The sequence below is a fragment of the Psammomys obesus genome, unplaced genomic scaffold (genome assembly GCF_907164565.1).
Source record: "Psammomys obesus unplaced genomic scaffold, mPsaObe1.curated_primary_1811, whole genome shotgun sequence".
NCBI classification, from domain to species: domain Eukaryota; kingdom Metazoa; phylum Chordata; class Mammalia; order Rodentia; family Muridae; genus Psammomys; species Psammomys obesus.
The window spans coordinates 2,294,651-2,311,232 of NW_026585504.1; the positions used below are offsets into that span (position 1 = coordinate 2,294,651).

At 39.2% G+C, this 16,582-nt stretch overlaps 1 protein-coding gene across 4 annotated transcripts in view; it reads left to right on the forward strand.

The window, feature by feature from the left end:
* The window catches only part of Hao1 (hydroxyacid oxidase 1), a 51,974-nt gene that overhangs the window by 28,216 nt on the left and 7,176 nt on the right, over positions 1-16,582 (forward strand). For 3 of the 4 annotated variants that reach the window (XM_055605425.1, XM_055605464.1, XM_055605500.1), the window contains exons 4-5: positions 4,407-4,582; positions 15,865-15,956. In XM_055605425.1, the coding sequence (XP_055461400.1) occupies positions 4,407-4,582; positions 15,865-15,956 (268 nt within the window). The remainder of the gene's footprint in view (positions 1-4,406; positions 4,583-15,864; positions 15,957-16,582) is intronic. The other variant, XM_055605551.1, reaches the window with a different exon arrangement.

The following is a 16,582-nucleotide window of genomic DNA, read 5'->3' on the forward strand; positions in this document are numbered from 1 at the left end:
GCCTGCTTTTCAGAAGTGAGGTTTGGCAAGGGAAGGAGACAGGAAATCCAGGGGAGAATGAGTTGCTAAGCCTGGCTCCCTCCAGCCTTTGCTACTTCCTCTGCCCGGGTGGAGGGGAGGGCCCTGACTCTTGGCACCTGGGAGCAGAGAGAGTTCAGAGGGTTGGTAATGGCCACTTGGTCTACATGCAAAGCAAAAGCATGTGTGCACTTTACAGAAGGCACGAACGTGAGGGGCAGAAGGGAAATCCTCCGCTCTGGAAGAAGCAGGAATAAAGCCAGTTCACCACGCAGATTCTCGAGCCTGTGCGGCAGGGGCCTCATGCCTTGCTCATGCTCCATGGCATGATTCATTTACCTGGGTTAAGAGTGATCTACTCACCTCCTGTCACAGTGCCAGACAGTTTTGTTTTTTTTTTTTAAGTGACAAGAGCAAATCATTGCTAGGAGCACATGCTGAGGCCAAAGGTATATGTTCCTAACAAACAAAAGAACCCTGGAACCTGACACCTTACACGAAAAAGAGCTTGGCGGAAGAGATTGAGTTAAGAATCTTGAGATGGGAGACGATCCTGTTTTATCACGACAGACATTATATGCAATGGAGAGTTTTTATTTGGAATAAAAGTGTTGGCCAGAGGAAGAGTTGAGATGATATAAGGAGAGTTGAAACCATGTAGCTCAGAGCCAGGGAAGTGGGGTTTTCCATTGAGAGAAGAGATGTGATACTGTATTCTCTAGGCAGGCAAAGACAGGACACCCCTGAGCACCTTGAATTGAGACTGAGAACCATTTTGGTCTTTCCAACCTTTGTAAATATAATACATTTGTGACATTAAAATTATTTTTATGTGTATGGGTGTCTTGCTTGCATGTATGTCTGTGCACCGTGGTGTCCCACTGAGGCCAGAAGAGGGCACTGAGTACCTTGAAACCAGAGTTATAGGTGCTTGTGAGCTGGCATGTGGGTACTGGGAATGAAACATGGGTCTTGAAAGAGGAGCCAGTGCTCTTCACAGCTAAGCCATATCTCCAGCCCACAAATCTGTGATATTATGAACCTGTGCAACTGTGGTCATTTGCTATAACAGCAATGATGAAATAAAATTAATCCTATTGAGTTCATTTTTATAATAGCTTTATAATGAAAGTTGCCCTTGTTGTCATACTTCAGATGTGAATTTGAGCCTCTACCAATTGGTTTGCCTCCTATTCTGCCCCATTGTATGCCTTTACTTTGCATTGTATTTACTTTTCAATACACTTAACAATTTACATGTTGATTGTTTCTGTGATGGGTGGAGATCTTTTACTCTCTTGCTTACTGGTGTTTACTAAATATATAAAACAGTGACAGATAATAGTAGGTGCTTGGCATGTAACTGTTTAATCAGCATATAAAAATTTAGTAATACAGATGGAATTTTCCCACTAGAACTAGGAAAAAGTTGAGCAGGATTGGAACCATGTTTATGGCTCCGGTCTGTCTTTAGACCACCTGGGCACACTGAAGAGGAAGTGACCAGGGTGTGTTCTGAACATTGAGCTTTTCTAACCACATAAGAAAGGCTGACTTCCTGTCCCCATCTCCTGTAACCTGTGACCGTGACCATCTCTTCTCCATACTCTGATGGAATTATAAACTTTGCTGGATTTTTATTCTGTTTTACTTTATTTAAGGAGTTTTCAGGATAAAGACGTGGCTTTAATCTTAGTATGATATTATCAATATTTAAAAATTTTATGTTAACATCGATGTTCATATTAGTCATACTATTGATTTTTAAAAGATATTTAACATTAGTAATTATAAAAGCAAAATCAATTTCTCTGTTGGATTTAAAACTACATTAAGAGCCATCCCAGGCATAGCAATTCCCTTATAAGGAAGAAATTTGGTCTCTGTGGCATTTATCAGCTCAGGACTCTGAAAATTAAGTTCTAAATAGTTATGTTAATATTTTGGTGTTGTTTTTTTCATTCCTTACAAAATAAAAATCAAAAGGTACTTTAAGGATCATATATTATATCATATATATAAATGCACATATATATGTCACAATCTGAATAAAAATAGCATTCATGGCAGTTTCTTTCAGAGCCATCGGTAAAACACTCCATCGTGGTTCTCTGTCAAGATATCTGAAAACTTTTTCTTGGCTTCTGGCTTTGAACAAAGTTTAGAGTAACAACAAGGCTTCATTGTGCCCTGAGATTTCTGTAAGGCAACATTCATTCAAGTGTTGATCTGCATTGCACGGTCCAAGAATAACAAGGGTTATTTATATAATTTTATCCATGTTTCTGTTTTTTCCTATCCATTTCACCCTTTCCCCCCTGCCCCTGCCGAAGCACTGAAGCCTGCTTGGAGTGGGGGCAGGGACACATGCCGATGCTTTCCTTCTTCTCTCCTGGTCTGACAATGGGATAGAGAGACTGCACTTTTATTTCTTAACAATATTATTTATGTTTGAAGTTTAGTCTCATTGAAGTAATGGACTACATTTGTCTCCCAAGGATATATTTATTGAATAGAAAGCTTAATTTAGTTCACATTAGGGAGACCACAGAAGACCTAGAACTCTTAAATACTGTATAACCCTAAGTGTTCTGACAAATGGAAAAGCTCAGACATTTCGTAGAAAGCCAATATAGCCAGAGAAGCGTCAAGTATTTGGGGTGTTTTATGTCTTCATGCTCATGAGTCCGCAAGGGTATGTTCAGTCCTACTGAGAAGACTGCCACTGATACAACAGCTCGACTAGGGTTGTTTGGAACTTAAAGTTCATATCCACGAAATGGTCTGTGCATCCAAACTACTCCATCAGCAATTTTAGCTAAAATGTTCTAAACTGTAGGCCAAGTATCAACCAGTTTTGTATGAAGAGAAGGTCTAAAAATAATTTGAAAATACAATTCCTAGAAAAGTCATCTACAAACACACAGTTTCAGTCAAGGCTCCAGGATCTTTCCTATGAGCTGGGGGAGGGGAAGACGAACTTGGACTAATCTAACAGCTGTGTTGTCTCCCATAAGAAGAAAGGCTAGCAGGTCAGGTCGGGGGTGCAGTACAGCAAGCTCTGTTCCAGCTCTTCAGGAGAAGTGTTTCATGTGATTAGTTTGCAAGTAACTTTGGGGATTGTAGATTGCTAAGCCACATGGAAGGTGCCATGCATATCCACCTTTCCAGTCATCCAGTGGTATGGTCACAACTGCAAGCAGAATGATCTTTATCTTTAGCTTAGGCCACTATCCAAATATTTCCAAAAATGGCATGCTAGAGCAAGGGAAAGTATATCAGGCCTGGGGAGATCCAGCAGTAGAGTCTTGGTCATGAGTGAGAGAATTACTTGGTCAAACTAGATCAAGAAGTTAGTCTAGAAGCTGACAGCTCAGCTGTGGTATGTCCCAGCTGTGGCTCCCTGAGCCACCAGCCAAGTATAAAGTGTAGCTTGTTAGCATGTAGGGAATTGCCTGGAGGAGAGGAAGGAGGCAACAGGGGAAGTTTTGTGAAGACAGGCAAACTGGAGCAACAGAAGCTCCTAATGCTGTGGGCAAGCTCGGGGAGCATGTGCACAGGACATCCCAGAGAGAGTCTACCCAGAGGTGCAGGAGATGATACTTCCCGTCTGCTGAGTGGTGATGAAAGCCCAGCACTAATTAAAAAATACAGGAAAGAAAGAATGGTGGTTGTTGATCATGTGAAAGCCAGGCCCTTGTCCAGGTTCTCTGGACGATAAGTTTGAGCCCCAGTAACCAGGCAACCAGAGAGAATAGCTGACAGTGAGGGGAAAGCAAGACTTCTGTACGGGAAGATGCTTCCTGGTCCCCATCCAGGCCCACAGCACAACACATCTAGGCAAAGAATATATAGGTAGCAGTCAAATGACCCAGGCCAGATCCAAAATAATGTCCCAAGCTACTTTTAGTTTTAGTCATCTCTTTCTGTACTTGAGTTACTATTTTCTATATAAAACTGGAATTGTAGTGATTCAATGTTACCGTCTGAAAGATTTTTTTAAGGAAAGAAATGTGCAAATATGAGTATAATAAAGGCCTTTGTAAACCATAAAGCACCATGCAAATGTTTTCTATTATGCTAAATTTGCATAGCTGGCAGAAAACAGCATCCGGTCTATTGTCTGTAGCTGTAAACTGGCTTAAACAGGAAATGTTTGAACATGGCCACATATTGATCCTCAAGACTGATTTGTCTGAATAAACACACACATGTAAAGCAAGCTTTAGGTGGCCAGTTGAAATTACTGGATGGCCATGGTTAGAGTACACCCCTACATCAAACTCTAGAAGATCTGTAGAAGCCAACCTCTATGTGACTGAATAATTTATCGGAAAGGGGCACTTTTTAAAGCTGTCTCTAATTCCCATTCTATGTATCTATTCTAGGATGAAAAACTTTGAAACCAGTGATTTGGCATTTTCTCCTAAGGGGAATTTTGGAGACAACAGTGGACTTGCTGAATATGTGGCACAAGCCATAGACCCATCTCTCAGCTGGGATGATATTAACTGGCTCAGAGGATTGACATCGCTGCCTATTGTTGTAAAGGGCATTTTGAGAGGTTTGTTGTTTCTCTACTTTGCTACATACTGATTTTATGATCATTTATGAACAAGGTCAGGGCAGCTTTTAAGAGAGAGTAACTTATAAAAAATATTACAGATTGAAAGATTTTTCAGCTCCTGGTTCTCTCTCAAAGCGTTTATGAAAATGCATATGCCTTCATGTCTATAGTGCACGTATATGTGTAGTGCCTGCAGAGGTAGTAGGAGGCCATCAGATCCTATGGATATATGGATCATATAGGCAGTTGTGAGCCACTATCGATGCTGGGAACAAAGCCTGAGTCTTCTGCAAGAGCTTTCAGTGTTCTTAACCACTGAGCTATCTCTCTAATCTCTCTGGACATCCAATTCTCTCTTTTGGTTTTAGTAAATCTCTTGGTTGTAGGTAATATTCTGAAACAGAGTTGGACTCTCACTAAATAGGAAGTAACTTTTCCCCAAATATTGGAATGTCATGACCTTATTTTGGAGCTGTTACTGAGTCACTGGACTTCACAGAACCTAAACAGAACATCATGAGTTCATTGCTTTACCTGAAGGCAATAGTAATTTATCTTAGGACAAAGAGAAGCTCCAAAGCTGTGCCAGGCCTACTTCAGGAGGCTTTTCTCTTTTTATTGTTTTCCTTCCCAGGACTCAGACTAATTTTTGAATGTGTCAGACTTTACAGAATTTCTCTTTGGAAGTTGGTAAAGATTGTAAAATTCTGAGATATTAAACTATGGACATTAAGAAATCTGGCTCTGAATTCAGCACTTACATGTATTCAAATTTCCTTAGAAACTACAAAAAGGACAGTACTGTACAGTGTGTTCACTCATGGAAATGTCTTTTTGCCTTTAAAAATACTTTAAACAACTTTTTAAAAAAAGTATGGTACTAGAGAAACTACCCCAAATTTGTTTAGGTGTATGAGTAAGAAACTTTGAAGTTGAAATTAGAATCTAACTAGGTTTTAGAATAAAAACTTAGAATCTTAAGATACAGATTTAACTGGAGTACAGGGACGTCATGTATCCCCTACTCTAAAGCTCTGGGCCTGTCAGCTACTTTGATTCTGAATCTTATTTATGTAAAAGTGAAGCTCACAAAAGCCAAAGGAAAATATGAGCCCACTGCAACTCTGGAGTAATGGAGAAGTGTTTAAACAGAGCTCAGCCTTAATTTCTGCTTTTGAATTAAAAAAAAAAAAAAAGTAGGTCCATCTTCCCGGTTGAGCACTGTCCTAACTCAAAATTGCTGTGATTTCTACACCTCAGTGTGTATCTTGCTTCATACACAGCTTTAAGTGACAACTGTATTTACCTTATCAGTCATGACTATTAGCACTAATTTTTATAGCAATATTCAACAAAGGGTACCAAAGAACTTCACCCTGGAGGCCCTGTGCCATTCATTCATCCATTCAATTATTCATTCACATACATCATGTTGGCTTTGTGCTGACTTTGGAAATATAACAACTTGATGTCCTTGGCCAAATTTATAAATGTCTTTTTCAGGAAACAGACATATGAACAGGCCTTGGGAGGAGAATAAAATAGAGAATATGCTGAGGGTGAGATAGAAATCCATTGTGCAGGCTGCCGTAGTTACAGAGGGGTATCAGGCAATTTTTTTTTTTGTATTTTATTTTTTTATTAAATTTTATTTTTATTTTTATTTTTAGTTACATTTTGTTAACTCTGTGTCCCAGCTGTATCCCGCTCCCTCATTCCCTCCCCAACCCCACACTCCCTCCCTGGTCTCCTCCCTGCCCCTTTCCAAGTCCCCTGATAGGGGAGGACCTCCTCCCCTTTCATCTGACCCTGTTTTATCAGGTATCTTCAGGGCTGGCTGCAAAGTCCTCCTCTGTGGCCTAACAGACTGCTCCTCCCCTGGGGGGGGGTGTCAAACAGCCTGCCCTTGAGATCCTGTTAGAAATAGTCCGTGTTCCCCTTACTTTGGAAAAATACTTGGTTACTGAGCTACCACGGGCCACATCCGAGCAGAAGTTCTAGGTTATATCCATAGATGGTCCTTGGTTGAGTGTCAGTCTCAGAAAAGACCCTGTGCCCAGATATATTTGGTCCTTGTAGAGCTCCTATTCTTTCCATACCATACTAACTTCCCTTCTTTCATATGTTTCCCTGCACTCTGCCGAGGGTTTGGTTATGAGTCTTAGTGTCTGCTTTGAAACACTGCTAGGTAGAGTCTTTCAGATGCCTTTTGTGGTAGACTCCTGTCATAAGTTCAATGCACATCCCATTTGTCTTTCTAAATGAGGATTAATCACCTTCGCCTGTGTCCACTTTCTTGATTATCTTCTTTAGGTGTGTAGATTTCATTATGTTTATCATGTCTTGTAGGTCTATATAAGCGAGTATATACCAAGTTTGTCTTTCCCCTTCTGGGATACTTCACTCAGAATGATCTTTTCTAGATCCCACCACTTGCCTGCAAATTTCATGATTTCCTCCTTTTTGATTGCTGAGTAGTATTCCATTGTGTAAAAATACCACAATTTCTGTATCCATTCCTCCGTTGATGGACATCTGGGTTGTTTCCAAGTTCTGGCTATTACAAATAAAGCTGCTAAGAACATGGTTGAACAAATGTCCTTGTTGTGTACTTGAGCAAATTTTGGGTATATACCTAGGAGTGGTATAGCTGGGTCTTGAGGTAGCACTAATCCTAGTTGTCTGAGAAAGCCCCAGATTGACTTCCAGAGTGGTTGAACCAGTTTACATTCCCACCAGCAATGGAGGAGGGTTCCCTTTTCTCCACAACCTCTCCAGCATGTGCTATCAGGCAATTTTAAGGGTAGGTTAAATAATTCCATTTCAGGGTGGAAGTTGATAGCTGAGTTTTGCCATCGTATCAGAAGGTCAGATTATTTCAAACGGAAACACTAGTAGGCTAAAGCAGCTGTGGGTAACAATTTATGTAATTTGCAACTCATATTAAGGAAAGACCTAAGGAAGGGTTAGCATCTTAATTCTTTCAAGCTTTGTGAGGTGGCCCTGACTCCGAGTGTGGTAGTCATCCTCAAGTCAGGGAGTAAGCTATCGCATAGGTTGATTGTGTGTAGATTTAGAATAACACCAGTGAGAGACTCAGCATGTGCAAGTCATTAGAAGATTAATGCAACTGATCCTAGAGGAACTGGTTTGAATACAGGAGGATGAATGAAATTTCACTTTTGCTCCCAGGCTGACTCAATTAAACAGGGTACGGATGAAGTAATGCGGTCATTTCTGAAGTCCTTTCACTTAACTGACTTCACAGGTTTAGATTCTCAACTTATAACATTTCATTCAGCTTCATCCTAAGGCATACCATGGAACTCTACTGAATTAGGTCTGATAATAAGAAGTCCATTGAACACCACTTCCACATCTAGAGCCATAGCTTGCAATCTCTGTACCTGGGGTTGTCTCCACTTCATCCCTCATCATTATCACCTCTCTTCTTGTCCATGTGAATCACCTGGCTTATTTCTTCAGGCATTCACAGTATTTCATATATATATATATATATATATATATATATATATATATATATGAAGCATCTTACATTTTACTCATTGAAAACAATGAGTCTATCAAATTAGACAGCTCAAACCACAAGATGAAGAGAGTAGTTTGAAAGGAAGTTATTCATACATGTAAAGTTTATGCTATGTAGTTTTCCTGTAACTGTTTATTTCACTTATTTATCAAACAGAAATCATCTCCATGACAACAACTGTATCAAATAACACATATGCTCAGCCTGGACTGGGAGGAAGAGCTAAGGCAATTGGGAAGTCCAGTTCTCATCACTTCACTGGTTTTCACCCAGAAGTCACATGGATGAACCGAGAAAATCTCTCTTTTCCTTTCTTTCCTTTTAGTTTTACTTTTAGCCGAAGAGCAGAGATTATGCTTTCAGGAATGTGAAACTATGGGGAGCTCTTCTAGCAAGCTTCCGCCCTTATTACCATTTTAAGAATTGCATTTTAATGAATGCAAATTGGCATGTGAGATATAATCTGTTGCTGTGGTTAAAATATGCCCTCGGAGAACATTAAAAAAGTCCCAAGCATGTGCTTCAGACAGGATTTCATCTTCACTAGAACTCACGCTAATAAACAAACAACATGTTTGAGCAAAGGCATAATGCTTCTGAAAGTTTCTTTTTTAAACTGATTGTTTTTCACTTTCATTATGAGTTTTTGTTTTGAAGAAAGACTTGTCTAATTAAATCTTTTCACATACACTAGGTTAAAAAATTCTTAAAGAATATCGCTGGATTGTTTTCAGAAGTGTTGACACATATATAAATATTTTAGTTCTTTTAAAAAATTAATTTATTAATTTACTTATATTCCCATTGTAGTCCCCTCCCTTCTCTCCTCCTGGTTCCACGCTGTCCCCTTCCTCTTCCCCCTATTTTTCCTTCTCTTCTTCTTAGAAAAGAGGAGGCCCCTCCCCCCCACCAACCCACCTGAGCACATCAAGTCAAATCAGGACTGAGAACAACCTCTTCTTCTGTGGACTGGAGAGCAACCCTGACAGGGAGTGATCAGAAAACAGACAACAGAGTCCATGTCAGAGACAGCAGACAGCAGCTCTCAACAGATGCTGAGGCTCAACAGCCGAATATTGGGTGAAGTGTAAGGAATCTTGTAGAAAAGTGGGGGGAAAGGATGAAAGGACCTGGAGGGGACAGGGGACAGTCCACAATATTTTCTTAAACTTATGACAGTTACTGTGGTCCATGGTGCTTCAGATTGGCTCTAGTAGATTTGAATTTGGCTTTGGTAACTTAAATATGGAAAGTTGTACATGATTATGAAATCATACAGTGTATTACCCACTGACCATTGTCTTCCTTAAACACTCAGCTAACTTAAGGGCAAAGCACAAATATGGAATGCCACATCACGTTCTCTGAGGATTTGTGGAAATGCTAAAAATGTATAAATATTTTGCCAAACTAGAACATTGTAATCTTTTAAATAGCTTTCTGGTCTGGGTTATAAAATAAATAATTGTATTAAAAATTAAAACACAAATTCATAGGCAAGTTTCAAAACAGTTAATAAATAGGATCATCTGGTCATGTTTCTTCCTGTTTCACAAACTCATATTCCCGTCATAGCAGGCCATTCTGCCATTTTCCCAACAACCCCACAATGTCTAGAGAACATGGAAACTCACTCTCAAACATCTCAATGCTGACAATTTTTTTAAAGTATCATTTCTTCAAATGGAAGAGCCTTTCCAACCATATCCTGACTAAGGTATAACTTCCTTGTTTCAAAGCATTCAAAAAATGAATCTTTCCCCACTTTCTACCTGCCCATCTGAGAAACTCTTACTCCTTTTCATCCTAAGAAAATAAAAATAGCAGTTCATATCTATCTGAGGGTCCAGCGTGTGTTGGGCACCTTCTCAGCACCCAGCTTCTTCACTCCACACACACGTGGAATGTGCATGACTGTGCTCAGCCGGTGGCTTAGGACACTGACACACAGAAGGTGAGCAACTCTCCACTAACAGCAGATGAGCTACTTAAAGGAAATGAAGGACTGCGCACATGCTCAGCTCTGGCCTTATGAAATATTACTTACTTTGTTTTTTATACGTTTGGTTTGATAGCTAGATAACCAGAGGCAGATACAACATGTCAAATAGATTTTAGCTACAGCTAGCATCATGCCATATCATCTCCTAATTACACACTGCAATGTCAAGTGTGTAGCGTCTGCCGGTCACAGGTGGCTATATGAGTTAGTAAAGATCACAATGGAATTCCAGTTGCCGAGTCAGGAGCCCACATTCCAGTTCCTTTTTATTTTAATTTTTAGTTAGCAGGCAAGTTATTGAGTTTCATTACAGCATTTCAGAACCCAATTTGAACCTGTTGGGCCTCTTTTCCCATTTTCTCCCCCAACCCCCTTGCCTCCTTTCTACCCTCCTATGTCCAGCATCCTCTTTTCTGCTTCTGTCATATATAGTCTATTCCTTTTCTTCTCTTCCTTAGCACCTCCCTTCTTATGTTCTCATGCTCTTCTTTCTATTTTTGTGGTCTATATCCACATAGATATGTAGATGTGAACACTAAAGCCATCATTTGGACTTGAAAGAGAAAACACATGTGTCTATCTTTGTACTTCTAAGTCACCTTGCTTAATTAATACTTATTTTTTGATCCACTCATTTTCATGAAATTTTCATTTTTCTCTGTATATGTACCAGATTTTCATTATTCACTCATAAGTTGGTGAACAGCTAGGTTGGTTCTTTTTCTCAGCTCTTGTGAATACAGCAGCAGCCATCACAGGTGTGCAGACATCTGTGTGATTGGAGATAGAGCCTCTGGGGAGGGGCCAGGAGCAGCTTAGCTGGCTCGCCTGGTGCTTCCAATTGTTCTCTTTAGTTTTGAGAGGTCTCCACAACTTGCTTCTGTGGGTCTACATTAGTTTTCACTCCCCCTAGCAGCAAAGGAGTCTTTTATTTTATTTTATGTGTATTGGTGTGTGCTTGTATAGATGCATACAGTTCCTGCAGAGGCAAGACTAAAGGTCAGATCTCCTGGAACTGGAGTTGTAGACAGTTGTCAGTGGGTGCTCAGAATCTAACCTAGGTCCTCTGGAGGGGCAGCCAGTGCTGTCCAATGGTGCTCCATCTTCCTAGCTCACGGTACTCACATTTTTCAGTTTTTAAAAAATGTATCTAGGTATTAACATGCAATTTGAAATTTAGCTGACAACTATTTTCTCCCACTCTATGGTCTTTCCCTACTACATTTGTCATTTCCATTGTTGTATAGAAACTTTATAATCTCATGCAGTTCCATTTGTTAATTCCTTGGCTTTTTCCTGTACAACTGAAGTCTGTTCATCAATCTTTATCTGTGCCTATATTTAAAATGGTTTTTCTGTCTTTCCTTGTTTCAGGTTAGTGTTTATGTTTTAAATTAAGGGCTTTTATTCTCTTTGAATTATTTTCTGAATCAGGGTAGAATATATGGATCTAATTTTATTCTTCTATGGTGGATTCCAAGTATCAGCAGTACCATTTACTGGATAGACTATATTTCCTCTATATTAAATATCTCTATCTCATATCTGTGTGAACCTTTCCATCATCACAGAAAGTTTTACTGAATAAGATGCATAGATTTAGATCCAGCTAATCTAGGTAGATTACTGAGAAGAATTTGTGTCCATCTGCTTCCTGGGATTAAGGATGGGTCACTATGCCCCTCTGGCATTTACATGGGTTCCAAGGACTTGGACTCTGATCCTCAGTCTTATGTGGCAAATGCTTTATGCATTGAGCTGTTTGCCAAGCCTGACTTCTGAGTTGCTTATGAGAAAAAAAAGTAGAACATTAAAAAGAGGTGTGAAATATTGAAACTGTGGTACCTGAAACTATAAATGAAATTGTTGAGTAGTTCTGACAAAAGCAAGGGATATTTTCTAAAGTATAAAATAACAATGAAAAACAAGACCAATAGGACATTATAGTTAAGTAGATGAGAGATGTGCAGATGACTCTAAAATATTAATTAACCAACAGACATATATTTTAGATAGAAAATGCATAAGGAAGGGACAGGAAGAAATTATTAAAAGCAGACAAGTTCTGATTTTTGATGATGTAAGTCATTAGACTAAGGAAAAAAAATCATACCTTATCACAGATGAAATGACAGAGAAATAAAATGGATATAAAGAGAGAAAATTTATTATGAAGGACTATAGACCTAACTGTCATCTGTCCTTAGGTAAACAATGGTTTCCATCTAAAAAGAAAAACATCTATAAGGTTCTATGCAAAAAGAATTGCCCAGCCTTGAGTGTTAGAGCTCATATATTGATCACATGCAGAGGGATCTGTCAAGGACTGCCAGTTTGCTTCTCATTGATCTGGTTTTGGGCAGCCATGCATGAGAGAACTACAAACAAAGCCATAACCCTAATGAGGGTTTCCATCCATTTGTTTGTAAGAGATTCAAAACAGAGAAAACAGAAGAATGGAGGTGGGCAGTGAGGCCAGAGATTAACCACTGCAAAGCAATGCAAGTAGGCAGAGGGCTCTGGGAGGCTGCTTCAAGGGAGAAGATAGGGGAACTGAAAGGAGTTAGGTAGAATAATGGAAAGGTTTGAGATTTTGGACCAACGTCTCCTAATAATTGTAACAAAAGAAAGACAATTAAAACTAGAGGAAAGTCAAGTCATGCACTAAAGTACGTAAGTCCGGGGACCTCCCACATCAGTCAGTAAAATGAAGAGTAGAAATGGCTGATGATGGAAGCCATCCTTAAATCTTTTTATCTCCCCAAGTTCCAAAGATTTCTTCTTAAAAATGAAACAGTATAGCTAAAGTAATTAAATTATGAGCAGATGAAATTTTTCCTCTTTTCTGTTGAAAAGATTAACAGCTTTCATCGGTTCCTATAACCTGTGTCGGTGAATAAACTCCAGTTACACTGAGAGGACTGAGCCCCTAATGTCAAACACTTAGAAAAGAACAAATTTAAATCAGTCGCTCACGTGAAAAGAAAATATACAATTTCTCTTTATAAAACATCTTTGGGGCTGTCAATCACAGCTTATACTTGCTAATTTTATTTTATTCTTTTAAAAGCTACAGTGGTTCTTCTATTTTTATTTCATAAATATGTAATGTAATCACAAAATTTCTCCCTTTATTTTCATCTCTCTATATACCCTGTGATCTTTTTTTCAAATACATGGCCTTTTTTTTCTTTAATTAGTAATGCTCTACACACCACACACACACACACACACACACACACACACACACACACACACAATAGTTAAGGTTTCTACTTTTGTTATAAAACAGTGTGACCAAAAAGCAACTTGGGGAGGAGGGTTTATTTCAGCCTACACCTCCACATCATAGTCCATCATGAAGGGAAGAGAGAGCAGAAAGCTTGAGGCAGGAGCTGATGAGAGGCCATGGAGGATGCTGCTCACTGGCTGCTCCCCACGGCTTGCTGATTTCTTATGCACTCCTGAATCACTTGGGAGGGGTGTCAGCAGCCACAAAGACAAGAACCTCCCACACCAATCATCAATCAAGAAAATGTCCTACATGCCTATCTGGATTGAGGTTCCTCATTTGCAAACAAAGCTAGCTTGTGTCAAGTTGACATAAAACTAGCCACACACACACACACACACACACACACACACACACACACACATACACACACAATTTACAATACAACTTGCTGAGTTCATTTAGCATTGTTCATGCTTTTTTTTTTTTTTTTAACGGTTGACCATTGCTATTTGTTACATGGCTTTACTTTCCTTGATTTCAACCTTGGGGAAGATGATTCTCCAGGTCATAACAATTCTTAATTTGGAATCTTGAATACTCACTAGGAGTACTAATAGTCAAAATGATAATAGTGTTAGGCTCAACAAAATACTATATACAACAGAAATTTTTCTTATGGTTGCAGAAGATGGGAGTGAAGGCTCAGCATAGATGGTTTCTGAAGAAAACTCAGCTCATCTCTTTCTGCAGAGACAAGAAGGCAGAACTTCTTATAAGGAAATTTCTCTCTTTTTCTCTCTCTAGCTTTCTGTTGATTCTTTATGAATTTTACATCATGCACCCCAATCTCAATCATCTCTCCATCGCTTTATCTCCCCTTTCTAACCTTGCAATCTCCCCTCAAGACGAAAATAAAGTAAAAGAAAATATCTCTTTATTGTGTTTCACTTTCATGAACATATCCGATCCTATTTACCTATAGAGATTCCATCTCAATGTACTATAATATCAGGTACTAAGATTTCAAAAGAATTTGGAGAGACCAGAGATACTCAGACCAAAACACATTGGTCAACATGTACCCATAATTTAAAAAGAATGGTATCACTATCATTATTAAAATATTTCAATTTTAGTATTCTATGACGTAGAGTGGAAAGTGGTGTAGCACACAAACATTAAAACTTTCAGAATTACAAATTTTTGTGCAGCTTTTATAATTATCCTTAATTAAGGCTGCCTTTGATCTCCATTACTGAGTTGACAGATAAGTGCATTATCTGCATCTACCTGCTTAGTTCTCCAAATTCTGATTTTCAGGACAACATTGTATTGGTTTTATTTAATATTGCATTTGAGAGATAACAAAATGGGGACATCCTGGAAATAGTAGTTTAGAAAATAAAATTTAACAATCATGTTAACAGATCAAAAATTAAATCCAGTTTTAAAACTGGATTTTTAGAAACAATATAGTTGACGCACAATTAGTGAATTATTTATAATTTTAACATATTTATATCTTATTCTACGAAGAAAAATTTAATTTACAACAAACATAACAAAATAGTTACTGAAGTTAAAACACCTATGTATTAAATATTGTTTGGAATAGATGTGTTCCTTGGTGATTGCTGTGATAATGCTTGCCACATAATTACTGTTTTATTTTCCATATTGTAGGGTGATAGTTCCGCTAAATGGAAAGATGTTACTTTTATAAATTAAAGAAAGCTAATATGGGCTGGAAAGATGTCTCCGGGCTTACTGTTTCCAAAGAGGACGTGAGTTCAGACCTGGAACCTCTAGTTCCCGGAGAGTCAACAGCACTCCCTTTGCCCTTCCTGGGAGACCACGTCGATGTGGTGCACATAAAGTAATGTAAGCACACACGTACACGTAAAAACCAGCCGACCAACAAATAAACCTTAGAAATGTAATTAACAGAGACAGTAAGTTCTCCTTAACGATGAGATACTTGGTATAGCGACCACATTCCGTGGTGAGCCGCATGCCCGGTCAATAGTTAACACAAACTGGACTTGGTGGAAAAAGAGCATAGGGAGGGAAAGAGAAAAGATGTCGTTGGCAGGTAGGGAGGTGAGGAAGAATTTGGGAACGGTTGGTGGAGGGGGGTTGTCGATATGACCAAAACACATTGTATGGAATTCTCAGAGAGGTAATAAAAGATTACATAACAAATAAATAAGGTAGCAAGATTATATCTTCACAGAGATAATTTTTTATTTATGGTAATTTACTATGTACTCACAGTTCTACCGCATAATTAAATTTTGTTCTAATTGTTGGCTTTGGATGAGAAACTATCCCTGACATTCTAAATGTAATGATTGGTTGCGTTTTAATGGAGGGAGTACTAAACACGGCAGGTGGGAGTGAGGTCCCTCTTCCTTTAGTAGGATGGTGGAGATCCGAAGTCCAAGCCTTTTGTCCATCGGCTGTTTCCATAGACGCTGTCTTGTTCTTTCCAGCTGATGATGCCAGGGAAGCCATTAAACACGGTGTGGATGGGATCTTGGTGTCCAATCATGGGGCAAGACAACTTGATGGGGTGCCTGCTACCGTGAGTTCCCACTGGGATTTTCCATGTATTGCTGTTTTTAATCATTTGTATGTGTTTGTGTGTTTGTATGTGTGTGTGTGTATGGGAGAGAGATAAGATTTTCAGTGTATTAACAAATGCAATCATTTTTCACAAGACCAGTGTGTCTATTCCAGAACAGAGAGCCCTTGCCGGTTGTTAAGACAGGAATTGTTCTCTTGAAAGCACCAAGTATACCAGATGTGTTATCTAAGCTGAAGAAGAGGGGAGAAGATTCAGAGGAGATCTGAAAAAAAGAAAGGGATACACAATTGTTGGGACACAAATCCTCTGGGGAGGAATAACTTAGTAAATTACTGTTCTGTCAAACCAGCAGGGTGATTTGGCTGAGCCTGCAGGTCACTTGGGTTAGTTTTCTGATAGGGTGCAAACCAGCAGGAAGCACTAGTGTGCACAGGGCACTCACAGAGTGTTTCCCCAAGTACTGAGTGGCACAACAAACCAAGTCAGTGGGATTAACTGCCCAAGACTTAGAATCTTAAAGCAGAGGTGGTGAGCCCTGTGTGACGTAGCCTTAGCCCCCCCTCCCCCGACACACACACACACACACACACACACACACACACACACACACACACACACACACA